Here is an 18,419-nt window from a genome sequence, read left to right on the forward strand (position 1 = left end):
CCATCACCTTTTGGTGTGCATGGATGTGCCAGAGTTCATGGCCTTTCATTGAACCTCAGTGGTTAGGTACTGTGGTAGGACCCCTGTCCCGTTCTGACTCTGGGGTTTGCAGTTCTGGCCCTCTGTTTTATACGGTTCGGCAAAGGAGCCGGTGTTTCTCTCTCACCGTCTGCTGACTGACTACACCTAGCATCCAGTCTCTTCGGCAGTCCTGGTGAGAAGTGGTATAGCGCAAACAGCTGTATGTGAGATATATTCCTCTTTGCTTTAGCCAGCATCACAATATTTCTGTGTCATACACAAGTCAACTGAAATACCTTTATTATCACGGTGAGGCACAGAAGGGCCGCCGTTTATCTCCAAACTGCAATGGAGAAAACAGAAAGAAAACAAATTATGCTTGTGAATTATCTAAGGCCTCATATTCAGTGACTTCCTGTATAAATTTAAAGCACCTGAGGGACGGAAACCCTATTCTTCTCTGTCTTTCAAACTCTTCTGTAAAGAATTGTGATATTCTGGCATCTTGTGCTAGATTCTTCTTTAGAAGGTCATATATGTGAGGGGTTTTTCTACATTTTGCCAGAAGCTGTCGATGAGCAAAGCGATTAGAGGTCAGGTAGCCCAGAGCACTTGCACAAGCTGTTCGAACCTAAAATGTAGGTAGGAAGAAAGTGTATTATTTTAAGCACTTACAGTATTTTTATAGATTGGGAATCACTGCATTTACATAAGCTAATGAAACGCTATCTACCTCTCCATCTTCTGAGTCCAGATGAGCAGAGAGATGCTCTATAGCATCCATGGTGACAATCGCATCAGTAATCCCTGCTCTCGTGTGAGCCAGACTAGCAAGTAGTTGTGCTGGATTAATACAAGATGGAACGTTACACAAGATTATTTTATCATTTTATTGATACACACCACTAGGGTTCCTCAAATCTTGCGCTGGGGGGCCAATTCCCTGCAAGGTTTACCTCCAACCCTGATCAAACACACTTGAGCAAGCTAATCAAGGTCTTCAGGATCACTAGAAAAATCACAGGCTGAATCCGAAATCGCCCCATAAACCCTCAATCACTATTCCCTACATTAGTCCACTAATACAGTTCACTTGAAGAGGTGAATGAAAACGAGTGAACGAATTTGGACAGCTGTTGAGCGTACACCGGCTGTACACTCGTTATTATGATGCAATGTGGGATAGAATAAGTGCACTCGATAATGTTCACTATGGTTTCAGACACCACTACAAATGGCTGTCCCCTTAAATAATGCCCTATTTGAGGGTATAGGGGGTGATTTTGGATTCAGCCATAGATACGCGAGTTGGATCAGGGTTTGAGCTAAACTCGGCCCTCCAGGACCGGATCTGAGGAACCCTGATACACTATTGTTCAAAAGTTTGGGGTTTGATTTTTGTTTTAAATGGCTGATATATAATGAATATACTTTAAAATGTAATTTATTCCTGTGATCAAAGCTGAATTTTCAGCATCATTACTCCAGTCTTCAGTCACATGATCCTTCAGAAATCATTCTATTTGCTGCTCAAGAAACATTTCTTTTTTTAGCAATGTTATTAATATTTTTTGTGGATACCATGATACTTTTACTCATTCATTTATTTGAAATAGAAATCTTTTGTAACATTATAAATGTCTTTACTGTCACTTTGGATCAATTTAATGCATTCTTTCTGAGTAAAAGTATTAATTCTTTTTTAAAAAAATCTTAATGACTCCAAACTTTTGAACAGTGGTGTACATTAACACTGCTTGTTTGCATTATTTTTATCAGCAGGTCCTCTCACCTGCAATGACCACAGTGGTGGATTGGTCAGACTGCAGTAATTCAACAAGATCAGTGACTCCCCTTGCAGTCAAAGTCACTTCATCTGACCCACCAATTACTCTGGCTAACACAACTATCTGTCAAACATAAGATGTATATTTAATTTACCTGTTTTTCCAGCCCTTAACAGGTGTTCATTAAAAACATAAATCTGTTAATTTTCTACTATGTTAAATGTTTTTTTGAGAACATACAATACAATACAATGTCTGAAATTACATTAATTCCGATTTTTTTTTTTTTGAGTTTGAAAAAAAGTGATGTAAAATGTATACATTTGAATTAAAATGTCTACAATACGTTATTTATTTAGTATATACTGCATATTGCGTATAAATTCAGAATCTTCTGACTACCTGAAATGCAGCTTTTGCTCTTTCTGTCTCATTGTCAGAATTCAAAAAAGTTTCATATGTCTTCATTGGAATTCCTCCCATTTGTCGAATCGCCTTCTGTTGTGCTTTGTTGTTGTATGCGAACAAAGATAATGCAAATCCAGCATCCAGACATATGTTCTAAAAGAAATGACTTAAGCAGTTAATTTCGACAAATACATTTAAGCAAAATGGAGTATTTTAAACTAAGTTTATAATACTTTGGTATAAATTACTTTGTTTTCAGCCCTCAGGAGCTCCAGAACAATTTCATAAGAGAAGTCCTCTTGTTCCCAAAAATCCCTCTGGAATTTTTGGTTCCCCATCAGCACACAAGCAAGAGTCTGAGCCACTTGTACCTAATGGGATTTAAAAACACAATGATGTCACTTCTTGTTTAGGGTGATGGGTATAAAAAAACAGTTTTTGAAAATAATTCTTACCTTGACCTCAGGAGATTCATGGGATTGTAAAAGCTCTAATAATATAGGAATGGCTTTTTCTCTGTAAATTTTCTTTTGACTGTTTTTATTAGTAGCGAGTACCACTCCTGCAACCACAAAACAAACATCTTATCATTTGCGCTATAACAAAGCCATTTATACCAAAAAACCTGGAAGAAGAAGTGTGAGATATTACCAATGCACAAACAACCCAAGGCTTTGATGACACTGAGCAGGGTCTTCAGTGTTGTTCGGGACCCTCGAAGCAAACGCACCAAAGGCGGCACCCCGTTCTCCCTGCAAAAGCCTTCCTGATGGGTACGACTATCTCGGATAAGCGCTATCGCCGCTCGGCACCCTGCGAAACAGCGAGATACGTGCAGATAACGTTCTCCGGGGGGTGGAAAATTTGTTCCAAATGTGTAACGATATGAAGGTGTGGACAGTTCTGTCTGAAAAAGTTTTTAAGGAACATCTGTCAGACAAAATGTTTTAACAGACGATCCAGAGGAGACCCGATCCAGACACCTGACTGAAGAGGAAGCACTTTTGGAATACAGCGCCGTTTTGGAATCACAGCCTGTAATCGGGTCATAGCTTAACACTAATAGCAATACAAGAGACGGAGCCACTCTTGTAAGCAATGTTTACGGAGAAACCCACTGGGGGAATAACATTCCACTTGCATGCCTTCCTGTCTTATGAGTCTAACAGATCGGTGCTGTCTCAAGACAGGGGAAGTGCTGGCCGCTTACCCGCTGGACCGGACCTGTTCTGTCAGTGACAGGGAGAAGCTCAGGCAGTCAATCTGCTCAGTTTATCCAGTGCCTGTCAACACGTAGTCAATGGGAAGCTGTTTTTATTGCATTTGGTGCTTCTTCTGTCTGGACGACAGCTTTACAGCAAGAGTGTTACTTGCATTCATGGGTGACTGATTGGTTGGATGGAACTGGGTGATGTCTTTTGGGACGGTGTATAATGAGACCGATTTGTATCTGGCCTTACCCACGTATTGCATTTTGTCTGAAGAGGACAGAAGAAGGTCAAGGATGACAGGGTAACCCATCTGCTCTGCCATGAGTTTCTGTTGCTTCAGAGTTTGTCCTGCCAGGGCCCACAGAGACGTTGCACCCTGTTCCCGCACGTCCAGCTGGAACACCTGAACACAGGGTGAAGGTCAGAAAGAGTTTACTGTGCCAAGGGTTGACTTGCAGCTTTATGCAGTACGAGAACCGGACTGTGTCGTTTAAGCACATTACGAATATTGTTGGCTTGTTTGTATGTCGCTTTGGATAAAATCATCTGCTAAATGAGTAAACGTAAGTTATCTAGAACCGTACAGGTAATTTAACAAAAAAATCTGGCCTTTTTGTGCTAAATTTAGCAAATTTAACCCTATAAAGCCTCCTGTATCATATTTGATATGCACATTTCTATGGCCTTCACAACCTACTACATGCCTTCTGATACAATTCTAAAAATGTCCTGCTTCATTTTGCTTCGAAATCTTTATTAATGTTTATGAAGTAAATGTGAGAATAACTTTAATCTTTTTTAAGATGAACACCTATTGGACTCAAGCATCTTGGGTTTACTTGATTTTCCATACATAATTTTATTTTAGGAAAAGCCATGTTAAAATGTGAGTATCAAACACCAGCCTTTGAGGAATGTTTATTTGTACAATCTGTCAATCGTCAATGTATTGGATTGCTTTATGTGTTATGCCCCCACAATAAAAACTACAGAGCTTTGATAATAAAACTAAGCATTTAAATATCATCTTACTAAGACATATTATTGGGAGATATAGAGTGACAACTGATATTAATATGCATTTTATGCATGTGGTCTGGTCTGCCAAACGATTATAAAGATCTCATTGATTTGCATTACAAGGTAGCAACATTTCCTCTTACTGTTTGGCCATATATGTAAATAAAGTAAAATCACCAAATTTCATATTTTTGCTCAATCAGTTTTCTGAAAAAGAGAATTAAGGTTTTTTTTTTCTCTCAAATATGAGCTCCATATTCCTACTAAAACATTAATAATCACTAAATCAGATAAGGTAATTTACTAAAATAGTGTTTAAAAAGTGCTTAAAAAATATGCACAATATGGTCTGTAGTGGCTAAATCCACATCCATTTCACTGTAGCAAAATTAACAAAAACATTAAAGCAATTCATCCTAATTCTTCACTCAATAATGTATGTGACTCTAAATAGTTCAGACACTAATGGATGTAAATCAGGGGAACAATTTTCCATAACCAAAAAATTCACCATTCCAAAAAATTAAATAAAAAAAGTGCAAAAAACAGCTTTATTAATTAGTTCTAAGGCATCCCTGCAATGTTTTATTGATGTGCCTGAAAAGTCCAGAACTGGCTTAGTTACCCAGAGGCAACATTGTGCAATAGAGGTTTGAATAGCATGCTAAAGCTGCAATTACATTACCTTTAAAAGTTGTAAAAGATAGTTATCAGCCGATTGCCTGAGGAAGCACTGCTGTATGTCAGGATTGTGACTGGCTATAGATTCGAGCGCTGTGGCTGCCTTGACCTGAACAGATATCTTCCTCTCTCGCAGGGCTTGCACCAGGGCACCGACTGCTCCCATCTCACATATGAGCTCCTGGTTCTCCCTGTGACCCCGAGCCAGCTCTGCAAGGGCCAAGCAAGCCTCTTCCTGCAGTGCTTCTGTCAAAAAAACACATACGTTTAATCTGAAGGCAATTTATTTCAGAGTTTCTCCTTTTGAAAACAACAGCAAAAAGGTTTGAAACAACATGAGAGTGACAGGATTTCCAGTTTTGGGTGGTCTATTATATTAAGAACAGATATTTGTTATTATTTTCCAGAAGGTGAACAGTACCAGAGTTCACAGACAGGAATTCGACGAGATGTGGAACTCCTCCAGCGTGTGCAACAGCAGTTTGGTTGCACGGGCTTCTGATGCATAGTGTACGTATGCACCTGACAGCATTTACTAGCACATTTTGGAGGTCAGAGGTCAGGAGCTTCACTACTAGGGTCACCCCACCCTGCACAAAAAATTTAAAGTATTTGTTTAAAAAACAAAAATAAGCTTTAAGCCCGTTCACACCAAGGACGGATATAAAGATAACGATAAAGATAGTTCTAAAAATCATTCTCAATATAGAATAGCAGAGTTCACACCACTTTCAGAACGATTTTATCCAGCTGATGAATAATAAAACATTGACAGCCAATCAAAATCCATCCTCCTGTAACGAGCTCGAGCATTTAAAGCGGCAGACAAGCACAAGCTTAGAATAAACAGAACAATATCGTCCACTCGACGCTAATATTTATAGTTATCGTTCTTGGTGTGAACAGGTCTTTACACTGATGGTGAAATCTTTGTAATAATTACGATTTTTTATTGTTTTTGACAGAAGCCTCTTCTACTCACAAAGGCTGAATTTATTTGAACAAAAATACAGTAAAAACTGTAATATTGTTAAATATGATTACATTTTAAAATAACTGATTTTACTGAACCAGTCTTCAGTGTCACATGATCCTTCAGAAATCATTCTAATATGCTGATTTGGTGCTTAAAATGTTCTATTATTAATAATGGTTCTTATAATTATCAATATTGAAAACAGTTTTTGCTGCTTAATATTTTTGTGAAAACTGACAGTTTTTCATGATTTTTTGATAAATAAAAAGTTTAAAAAAAAGAACAGCATTTATTTAAAATAGAAATCTTTTGTAACATTATAAATGTCTTTACTGTCATAATTGAATGCATCCTTGTTGAATAAAAGTATTAATTTATATACTTTTAATAAATCCTAACTTACTTAGCCCAAACCTAACATGGTAGACTATCACGGTTTCCACAAAAAAATAAGCAGGACAACAGTTTTCAACATTATAATGATAAGAAATGTTTCTTGAGCACCTAATCAGCACATTAGAATGATTTCTGAAGGATCATGTGACACTGAATTCAGGTGAGCAGAGGAGACTTCAAAAACATTAAAAAATCTTTATTATTCCAAACTTTTCACCGCCAGTGTATAAGTTTAGGAACTTTAGATGTGAACAGATAGCATAAAAAGTATCTTGGCTCACCAGCTGAGCGATGAGGCTTTGGTGCTGTTCGCTTTGTCCCGCCAGATCGGCTAGTATAACAGCACAGCGAGAGTGCAGCTCAGGCTGATGGCCGCTGAGGAGCTTGATCACCACCGGTACGGCACTATGATGCACCAGATCTTCACAGACTTTTGCATTCTCTGACATTTGACACAGCACAGCTGTAGCCATGCACTGCACAACCTGTCTGTCCGAACCAAGGAGGCCCACCAGCGCTGGAATACCTCCTGCAGTGCAGTGACTATCATTAGGCAGAAATATAATGCAGTCTTCTAAAGGCCAATTCACACTGCACCGACAGATGGAGACCAATCGCCAGATGACAGTGCGTCACTTCTTCACACTTCATTCCATGTCCCGACAAACACCAATTCAACACGTTCAACCAAATGCCGACTGTTGCCGTTGGTTGGTGTCTGTCGGTGCAGTGTGAATTGGCCTTAACTTTTTCCAATCTTCTAGCCCAGTGGCTCTCAACTGGTTTCACTCAGAACCCAGATTTTTTTTTCTAAGCGGCAACTCAACAGTTCCAATATTGTTTATCTTACAAAGGTAAAAAAAAGAGCTTAAAATATTGCGTTAGGTTGCTGAATATGAGAAATGCATTTATTGAGCTATTTTTTGTCCTGCTGTCTGAATTAGGGGTGTAACAATACATCTATCATGATTTTTTGAACAAAGCCAAAAAAGATATAAAATGGTAATTTTTTTTACTAACTCGACTGGTAAACAATTAACAAAAAGTACTGTTCATTAAAATGCTACATTTGATGTTACAACAGGAATGGACTTGGAATTGGCTCAAATGCCACGTTGGCAAAGGTGACACTAAATAGAAATATTCATTGTTCTGCTTAACTAAAAATACAGAATTATGTCAGACTAATATGCTTGCACTCTGTCCCTGACTACATACATTTAAAAGGTTTTAAATATTGTATTTTATTATATAATAATGTATTTCATTTTTAATTTATTAATAATAATTAATAAACATGGAAGCTGAAATGTATGACCTTCTGGGTTTACCCTATTTAAAGCACCATTGCCATATCTAAATTTTCATTTTGGGTAAACCATACATATTATCACTTTCCACAATACATGTTGCATTTTTTTGTATTGCGATATATTGAGACATGATATATTGTTACACCCCCACTCAGAACAGACACATGACCCATTTTGGGGCCACAACCTACTAGTTGAGAAATGTAATAAAATAAGTTTCTGTCTGAAATTAGCTTGATTATCAAGTCTATATCTATGACCTGCTTCCATTATTTCCTCACAGGAGGACTCAGTGTTTACACAAAGAGCCTCAAGACACCTGAGGGCCATCTCCAACCGCCTGGTGTCCTCACTCTGGATCATTTCTGCCGGAAAAAAAGAGGGAGACCGGGCAAATCATTACCACAATTGCAAATTTAAAAAATAAATTAATTACTTATTGATTTAAAATGATTTGCTACTCATCTAAAAGTTTGAGAAGCCGTTTCACTCGGATATACGTCACAATAGAGAAAAAAACACAATAGAAACTTTCATTTCATACCGACAAGAATCTTCCACACAGGAAGCCCATACAAGTTCATCTGAATGAGGTGTCTAAGGACATCTGTGTGAAAGTAAAGTGCTGCCAGGTGGACAGTGTTATTGCCCTTGCTGTCTTCCTCTCTCCAGTTCGCCCCAGTGGACAACAGGAAGTCCAGAGCTTCCACTGAACCAGAGGTCGCTGACAATAAAAGTGGTGAACTACCATACCTGTAAAATACCCATTATCATGCATCTCTAAAAAAAACTGTTTCTGATTATTATGATGAAAGAAACCCTATTAAATACATGCATACACTTCTGTTCAAAAGTTTGTTGTCAGTGAGATTGAAAGAAAATAATTCCTTTATTCAGCAAGGATGCATTAAATTGATCAAAAGTGATTTAAATTTTAAATAAATGCTGTTCTCTTGAACTTTCTTTTCATAAAAGAATCCTGAAAAGAAACGTATCACGGTTTCTACACAAATATGAATTAGCACAATTGTTTTAAACATTGATAAAAATAAGAAATATTTCTTGAGCAGCAAATCAGCATATTAGAATGATTTCTGAAGGATCATGTGACACTGAAGAATGGTGTAATGACGCTGAAAATTCAGCTTTGATCACATGAATATATTGTATTTTAAAACATATTCAAATAGAAAACGGTTCTTTTTATTTGTAATATTATTTCACAATAATACTGTTTTTACTGTATTGTTGATCAATAAATCTAGACAGAAGCCGTTTCTCAATACCAAGTACGCAAAGTTAGGACTTGAGTCCTTGGTAGTTCGGACTTGACAAGTTCGACTCAGGAGAACGAACTCCCTAGGACGGGAGGACGCAAGTCCGATAATTCTGAAATGGAACAGCGGCGTACTTGATAGCGTCACTCAGCTCGCTCTGGCTACTCTGGTTATCTCTTTATGTATATCTAGGCTACAAATAAAACAAAATATGTTATAAACCACCACTCTGCCTCTTTTCATTTTCATTTAAAAAAATCTTAAACATAATGGCCACACAAATGTGGTTCAGGCAACGCAATTGATTATCTTCACTGCATATTTATAACAACACGAAATATAAAACACAACCCTGACTCTTGATGAATAAAAAAACATTATAATATTGATCATTAAAAATAACATTTAGCAAAAAGAGACAGGGTTGTGTCATTTTATTTTATTATATATGTACATGTGAAGAGAATGTAGGCAACATGAAGGCTATAATAAAATATTTTATATGTTTTAAATATATAAAATAAAATGACATAACCTTTTTTTGTTAAATGTCAGTTTTAATGATCAATAATAACCATTATAAAAGTATAAGTAGCCTAAAAGGTATAAGAAGCTATACAATAATAAAGCAAACGATTCAGTCAAACAAAAGTCAGCTCTCTAGGCTACAACGTTAAAGTTAAATAGACTAAATAAAGCTATGAAACTTAACTTTGCCCTCAGCTTAACGTTTTGCCAGGGAACAAATTATAGATTAATGAGACAAATAAAATAAATAAATAAATAAATAGCCCATTAGATATACACAAGACGATTTATATCTCATGTTAGACTAGACTAGACTAGAGACATCTGAGCCAGTGGCAAACGTTAGCAACACTAGCCGAGGAAAGGCTGTTCTCGGCGGGGTACATGAGCGCCTAGCGTCCGATTGCCTGGTTCTCACAACTCCGAAAACGTCAGATCAAATTTTCAAATAGGCGCTATCTTTATAAATAAACCAAAGATTTGATCTTTAAACAACTACATTCTCGCCTGAAATACTCTTACAACTACATTTCGTGACACAATTACAGCAGTATTTTTAAATTACGCGGGGTTTCTCCTCTGCTATTGACGCTTGCTGGTTGGTGTGAGATGCATTCTGGGATACCTGGCTGTCTCAAGTTCGCACAAGTCACCTCTCGATGCATCCTCGGTAAAAGGGGCGGATCAAGAACACATCCGGGGATTTGAACTGGACTTGGCTAGATGTGAACTTTGAACTGGAACAGTACTTGGGCAGCGACTGATGACGTTTCAAAAGTCCACAAGAACACAAGTACAGACAAGAACGCATATTGAGAAACGGCTAGAGTCTGGCATGGCATAATTGAAAAGCGTTTTCTTTCTCGTGGGGGGGCGCTTGTCGGAAGTTTAAAATCATTGGTTACCCGTAAGCCAATCACATAACGTTTGGTTATGGCGTGTGTTATGTGCATGCTCAGCCGCATCTAACTTCCACTGTAAACACATGTATGATGCGAAAACAAAACCATCGAGCGAAATACCGGAGTGAACATGGCTGTGAACGACTTTTGCAGATTATGTGAAGTAAATCTACGCATCCACGGTACAATCAGCATCTACGTCACGGCTCTCAGCCCGCCCTCTGTTCGTTGATTGGCCGGCTGTTATCAGGCCGGAGGAAAACGGAAAGCTATTACGCTTTCTCAGACTGAATACAGAAGTGAAATGAAATTGAGCGGAAGTAGGAAGTCTGACGTAGTCAGGCTACAATAAATCAGCCAGTTGAGCATAAAAGAGACTTCTTTCAAAAACCTTTAAAAAAACTTACCGACCCCAAACTTTTGAAAAGTAGTGCATACACATTTAAATATATATAATATTTTTACAGTTGATCCATTGCTAAAATATATCACATACTCAGCACGGGTCCTCATCTCCAATAACGTAGGGTCTTTCCTGCATAGTGCTTGAATACACGCCACCTGCCCGTAGAAGGCTGCAAAATGAATAGCCATCCAGCCTCTCTTATCCACAAGTTTATAGTCCGCTCGCAGTGCTAGAAGACAGTTTAAGGATTCCAGGGAGCCACATTGTGCAGCGAGGTGCATCGGTGTGAGTCCTAAAAGAGGGGAAAAAAAGTTATCAATGGCATCTTTAAACACATAATGCAAGGTTTTAGCTTTTTGGAGTGATTTTGAGCTGTCACTAAATAAATAAAGTGGTTACAATTTATTTTGATGGTCCCTTAAATATTCTGTTGACTATAAGTAAAGTTGCACCTACATGTCAACTAACTCTCATTAGAGTATTAATAGAGTATTAGTAGACTGGTAGGGTTAGAGTTTGGGTTAGTAAAGTAAGTTGGCATGCTCTTGCAAAGTTACTTATAGTCAGTAGAATGATAATACTGTTGGAGGACCATCAAAATAAAGCGTTAGCAGATATTAAGCAGACAGTCAACTAATACTATAATGACTGGTAGTTGACATGTACAGTAGGTGAAACATTACTTACAGTCAAGAGAATGTCTAAATGGGACCATCAAAATAAAGTGTTACCAATAAAGCATAATTATAATAATACATTATTATTATTATTTATATTATTATTATTGGTGTGAGCCCTAAAAGAGGAATAACAATAAAGAAACATCATTGGTTACATACATATGGTTACATACATTAATTGGTTTATTATTGTTGTTGTTGATATTATTATTATTATTGGTTAAATGTATTTCTCTTTTAGGATATGAGAGCTTTGATACTAATAATACTAATAATATTTTTTATTATTACATTTTAATTAATCAATAATTTAATTATTATCATTAATATTCATATTTTATTAATAATAATTGATAACAAAATATATATTAATAATAAAAACAATTACAATAATAATTATTATTTTTAAAGATGGCATCTTTAGATGTGTTGTGTCGGGTCTGGCATCATTGGTTGCATCTGTTTTGCCTAATGAAATGACCTTTATAAATGTCACTTAGTACATTAAATAGATTTTTATATAAAATGTATATTTTACAAAATGATTATCATTAGTAGTAGTAGTATTGGTCATAGATTTTTTCTTTCAGGAGTTTCCAGTATAAGACCCTTACCAGCTCCTTCTATGAATGGACCTCCAACACCTGGTTTTCCTGCCAATAAAAATGACGTACTGTAAGAATATGATGAAATGTCTATAAGCTTCTGAAGGTCTTTAAATCCAGCTGCACATGAAGAGACTGATAATGTGCTGACCTGTGTTGGTGAATCTCTCGCTGCGAGTCTGGTTGAGATTGACTCCTGCTGCAGCGAGCTGAAGGACGATGTGTGATTGGTTGTTGGCCGAAGCGTGGTGAAGCAGAGAGAGACCCTGCTCATCAAGAACATGCAGGTGGGACGCCGGGTTCCTGCGACTTAGTGAGTGGAACGCTGCACACAGCCCTCTCTCTGCTGCTGATTTCAGCCCGAATGCCACGTTCTGATACAACATTACAAACACATTTTTGATGTTTAAATACAGAGTATGTAAATGGAGGTACTCTGAAACCAACTGATTGTCATTTATCACCTTGCACTTTATTGCTTTTGTGCAACCAAATGTTTTCTTGAACTGCTCGTGTAGCTCGATGTCCGTCAAGGGCAGTCTCTTCTCTTTGAGGGTTTTGATGGAAGCGTTTAAAGCCCCCCACCACCGAACCATGTTTTGTTGGGGATAAAGCGATTCTAACTCAATGGAGATGACATTATAGCTGCAAAACACAAATGTAAGTTAGATGCCATGCAAAGCAACATTCTACGTGTACAGTATTTGGTAACACTTTATTTTAAGGTGATGTAGTTACATGTTACTACATGTACTTAATATAGTAATAACAGAAAATGATGTACAATTACAAGTAACAAACCCTAACTGTAACTCTATTGTAAGTACATGTAGTTAATTAATATTACTCGGTACTTATATGAGTAAGTACAATGTAACTACATCACCTTAAAATAAAGTGTAACCCAAAATGTATATAATTGAAAATATTAATACATGAATGTTGTTGTTAGGGATAATCTGAGTTTGTGATATGTTTGGATGGATTTTGTATTATGTTTTAGTTCAGTGCCTCAGGGTACGTTTACACGACAACAATATGCTTAAAACTGAGAAGGTTTTATCCCCATTCACAGTGATCTGCGAAAACGACTAAAAACGGTGTATTCTGCTGCCAGGCCATTAGATGGCAATGAAACACTATAGACTGAACACGTAATACGCATGTGCATGACGTCATCGTTTTCAGAGATTCACGTTTTTGTTGTTTACAGAGAGACCGCTTTCAAAACCTTGCACTTTGAAACCCGTTTTTAAAAGTTTGGGTTTTCAGGCACCCAAAACGCTGTTGTCGTGTAAATGAATGGCCAATGGTAAATGAATGAAAACGGGTTTCAAAGTGCAAGTTTTTGAAAACAACACCCTCACCATCTCCGTGTACACAACAAAAACACAAATCTGTGAAAACGCAGACATCATGCACATGCCTACCTATTACGTGTTTAGTCTATAGGCTTTTTTTGCAAATGAAAGGATACAGATATTAACAGTAAGAAATAAGGGGGGCATATGGACACAAAGCAACACAATATAACATTTTGTCATCATGAAAAATTAAAGGTTCCTTGCAACAGAATCAAGGATGATATGTTTTTGAAGCCTTTGTGAAGATAAAATTCACCCAGAAGACAAAGTAATAATACAGTATTATCAAGATTAACATCCTTAGAATTAAAAAAATTTAAATTATGTAATTTGTTTCTATAGACATGTGCGTTCGTCTCGAGTGCACTGTAAAAGAATGTGTATTTGCGCAGGTGCGTAGTCTTTCTTTACAAAGTGACATCGCCAACTACTTGTCTGGCATGAATAATACAGCGTTATTAGTCGTTTTTACAGATCCATGTGAACGGGGATCGTTTTGATAATGTTGTCATCTGTACAAAAGAAAAACTTTTCCATTTTTAGCACATTGTTGTCGTATCGCTGGTGATTCTGACCAATCACGTGAATGTGTGATCGTCAACGAGTGGATCTCTGAGCTGGTGTGAGTAAGTGGAGGCGGGGCTAATTTGCATATTCATAGAACCACGCATACTTAACAAGTCAAGGCTGTAGAGTTATATTCAAGTTATTTTAAGGCATGAAGAAGAAAAAATTTTGAGGAAAAATTTTGGTGATCAAAGATGAGTTTTAAGGGATGGAATTTGTGACAGAAGTGCTGACCTTTTCCCTTCAATCTCACTGAGTGGAATTGGAAACTGTGTTTTATAAGAGTCCTGACGAAGCAACTCGTGAAGGTAATTGGCTGCTTGAGTCTGCAGAGTTCTGAAAGCCACCTACACACAAAATAAAGAAAAGAAAAGAAAAAATCTATATATAATATCAATTTAATTCTGTAAACAATCTATTTAAAACCCTAAAATACATATCAATGTCTGATTCTTATCAAATGAAATGGATATTTCGTCTAACAATCCATAAATTCATTTATATTACAAGGGAATAATAATATATTTAACTATATTAATATTTTAAATATATTATTATATTTAATTGCATACAAGCAATATTAAATATAATTTGTATAAATTTATTTGTATTATTGGTTTTTATTATTGGCACATATGCAATTAAATATAACAATAATAATTATTATTATATTTAATATTGTCTACATTAAATTAAATATAATTATTATTATGTTTTATTTATTTACTTCACAAACAAACAAACAAACAAATACATTTTATAATTATTTTTTATAATTAAATGTTATTTATAATTATAAGCTTTGCATTTTTATTAAAACGGAAACTGTCCTAGACTCATCTCTCACCTTTGTTTCCTCAGTGATGTCATCAAGAGGAGGAGTCCCCACATCAAATTCAATCCCTCCATGAAGGTGAAAATACTGATCTTGCTTTTGTGAAAAGTGCTTGCAGGCAAATTCTGGTCCAAGAAGATGTGGAGGAACCTCTCGTTCTGTTTTCAACTTGTCGTCTTTAAGCATAAAAAAAAAAGTTTTAATTTACCAATGTCAGTGCATCCACATATTTATCAGGCATGGCAGTGATAGCAATCAAAAGAAAATGCAAACCTGACAAAGGTGGGAGCATTTGAGACAGATTAGGAATCAACATCTTTTTCCTCAAAGATATCAGAAAGGGCACCAGGAACGTGATGAGCTTCAGGTAGGCGAGGTCTCTGGAGACTTCTGCATTCCTCTCAAGGTGCTTTCTCACCACAATAATGTGTTCAGACAGTCTTTTCTGTAGCCTCTGGTAGGTGGCCAGATCAATGTTGTCCTCAGTGAGTCGGACCACATTAGACAGGCTGTGAGTCCCCTCAAACACAAGGAGATTCTGGTGCTGGCGGACAGAGGTCAGGTAGGCGCTCAGCTTGATCAGGATGTTCTCTGAGTATTGTGAGAAGAGATTCTCCTCGTCTGCACTGTTCGGTTCATAGGTTGGGTCTACATCAGTGTTCTTTTTATAAATGTCCTGATAACATGGATCATCTGAGATGTCTGTGAAACCTGATAAGTCAAATCAGTGTTATTTTAGTATCACAGCAATGCATACATTGTATTTAAATATATTATAGTTTTTAACTATAGTTTTTAATTTTTTAATTTTTTCTGTAACGTGTAAGCAGGGACGAGGCAGAGAGGGAATCCAGATGCAAGCACAAGTTTTAATAGACAAACATAAACACAAAATAATCCAGGAACAACAGTAAAATCCATAAAGAGAAGGCAGGAGATAACTGAATAACTGAAGCACAGAGGTTTAAATAGACTGGTTAACAAGGGGCTGACGGACAGGTGTTGGTGATTGATGTCATGGGAACTAATGAGGGTAACTATGGTGACAAACAAGGTACAAGGCAAAACAGGAACCAAATGCAGGAAGTGAACACAGAAACAATGGCGAACTAAGAATATACCTTCAACATAAAAGTCCTACAAAACACAAAACAATACAGGGATCGTGACATTGTCTGACATTTTCTTTTTCTTGAGCATTGCTATCAGGCTCACTCTTGTTTCGGTTCAGAAATTTCATTTTTTTGGCAATGAAAGGGTTATTAGTCAGTTATTGAAATGCCTTATTTGCAAAAAAGTTCACTGACAAGAGTAAAATTAAAAACATAAAAATACTCAGAAATGCTCAAAAATGTCAGATGAACTTAGAGGTTTTTGCATCTGACGTCTTCCTATATAATATTTTATAATTATTTATCAACAATGAATTATTAAAATATAATGATCAAATATTTAATAATATATAATTATTATTATTTAATATTATATTTATTATTATTTAATATACATTTAATTATATTTTGTTTTTATATTTTTTAGTAATTTTGTTGTGTGTTTTTTTTATGTTTATACAGGCCTAATTTTTATTGATATTCATTGAGTTTTAGTTGCACTTATTTTACATCAAGTACAACTTTGTCTAAACTGGCGTTTTATATAGGCTATTTGATTTTATTTAGGTTAAAGTTTATTTAATTTCATGTAATTTTTGTGGTAACACTTTACAATAAGGTCTCATTGATTCACACTAATGCATTAACTAATATTTTTACATTTTTTGTGAAATTGTTTAATTAACTAATTAATTAACTAATACAACTTTTGACCTTAAAATGTTTTAGTAAATGTTTAAAATTAACTTAAGAAGTTAATTAAATTAAGAAGTGTTGTTCATTGTTAGTTCATGTTAACATTTCCACCCATTTCAACTTAAAAATGTAAGTTCAGTTTTAATTTTTTAAGTTAGGCCTAAATCAAGTGATTTCAACTCACTATTTTACTCACTACTCACTAATTGCTCTCTATAAGTTGACAATATTTGCTGTTTCAATTTATTAAACTAAGTTTTAAAAAATGACTTACTAAAGTGCATTCTGTCCTAACGTGGTATCAACTTACAAATGGGAACCTTATTGTAAAGTGTCACCATTTTAGTTTAATTTAGCTTATAACACTGATAGACTACAAAATGACATTATTACTTTCACACCATACTTTGGCTGTTCTGGATCGAAATTATTGATATCTCACCTGCATTGAGGAACTGTTCAAGCACATCTTTCTTAGTTTGAGGCACACCATCTGAATCAACGGCCATGATGGATCTCCATAACTCAGAGAAGCGCATGCGTTTTTCTCTAGAAATGTAACTCCCGTGCCAGAGAGCCTTTATGGTATAATCTATGTTTATTAGTATCTGACCGACTTTTGTATCGTAATATGCTGGTGGTAACTGGCACGTGGAGCTCTGGTCATAGTTGGGTACCAGATTGATAACAGGAACTTGGTTAAAACCATATATTCCCACAGTCAGCTCCCTCACAATCTGGTGGACCACTTTGTAATCCAGGGGCAAACATGCGTCAAAGGGAGCCAGAATGATTATGTTGGGAGCTAAGATGTTCCTCATCTGTCTGATGATGCCTGGAGGAGCATCCACAGGCTGGTTGTGCACTTCACCACTGAGCAACCAGTTACTGGAGGTCAGGCTGAGCACTTCTTGCAGTTCCCTGCGGTCATATTTCTGCAGTAAAGACTGAGCGGTCAACGCAGCACGAACAGCGCTCTCGCTGCTCTGGTCGGATGAGTTCTCCATTAAAAATTAATCAGTTTATTTCAGAAACAGACCATTACGGTTCACCTTGAGAGATTGAGCTGTCCGATGAAATGTGTGATTTTGAACAGTGTTGTTCTTAGCAACCAGTGACGCATGATAGTGACCGTTCTTCTGCAACTCTTCAGATCAACCCATAGATGGTGCTGTTGCACGCTTTCGCGGTCAAGGTGAGTGCAACACGCAGGATCAGCTCAAACAAGGTGTTACTTAGTATTTGTTTTTTTTATTAGTTTATGTAGCATGAACAGTGCACATTAATTAACATTACTATAAATGCGCCAGTCATCTGTAGTTTAAGACAGAATGTTACAAAATCACCCTAAAAACAAATTAAAAAAAATTAGTCAAAAATATAAAAGGAAATATGTAAATTATGATATAGATATGCGCAAAATCACATTATTATTATTTTTTTTTTTACCTATATAAATCCATCTATCTAACACAATAACATCAAAGTAAGAGACATCCATTTGGTTTAATACTACAGAGGGATTAAATTAATCTTTTGTTATAAATAATAGGATTTTTGGTTAAAGTAATTTTATTTATAAATGCAGATTTTTTTAAAATGTCACCCCTTAAAACGTGTTTAAATGCCTTAAA

General features: G+C 36.2%; 1 protein-coding gene across 1 annotated transcript; it reads right to left on the bottom strand.

Annotated features, from left to right (window-relative positions):
- Window positions 1-62: 62 nt before the first annotated feature.
- ankar (ankyrin and armadillo repeat containing) lies at window positions 63-17,299 on the bottom strand (the record flags this gene model as incomplete). The annotated part of the gene is made up of 22 exons (XM_084122502.1): window positions 17,228-17,299; window positions 15,251-15,688; window positions 14,990-15,153; window positions 14,377-14,489; window positions 12,676-12,856; window positions 12,363-12,564; window positions 11,017-11,218; window positions 8,358-8,566; window positions 8,074-8,178; window positions 6,782-7,029; window positions 5,550-5,718; window positions 5,133-5,374; window positions 3,677-3,830; window positions 2,868-3,029; window positions 2,672-2,778; window positions 2,465-2,587; window positions 2,211-2,369; window positions 1,814-1,931; window positions 755-864; window positions 456-652; window positions 318-364; window positions 63-211 (listed from the first exon to the last, which is right to left on the bottom strand). The coding sequence occupies exons 1-22, from the start codon at window positions 17,292-17,294 to the stop codon at window positions 63-65; spliced, it is 3,666 nt and encodes a 1,221-aa protein (XP_083978628.1). The 5' UTR covers window positions 17,295-17,299.
- Between the last annotated feature and the right edge of the window lie 1,120 nt (window positions 17,300-18,419).

This window comes from Abramis brama (genome assembly GCF_963993115.1).
Source record: "Abramis brama genome assembly, chromosome: 8".
Classification (NCBI taxonomy): Eukaryota; Metazoa; Chordata; class Actinopteri; order Cypriniformes; family Leuciscidae; genus Abramis; species Abramis brama.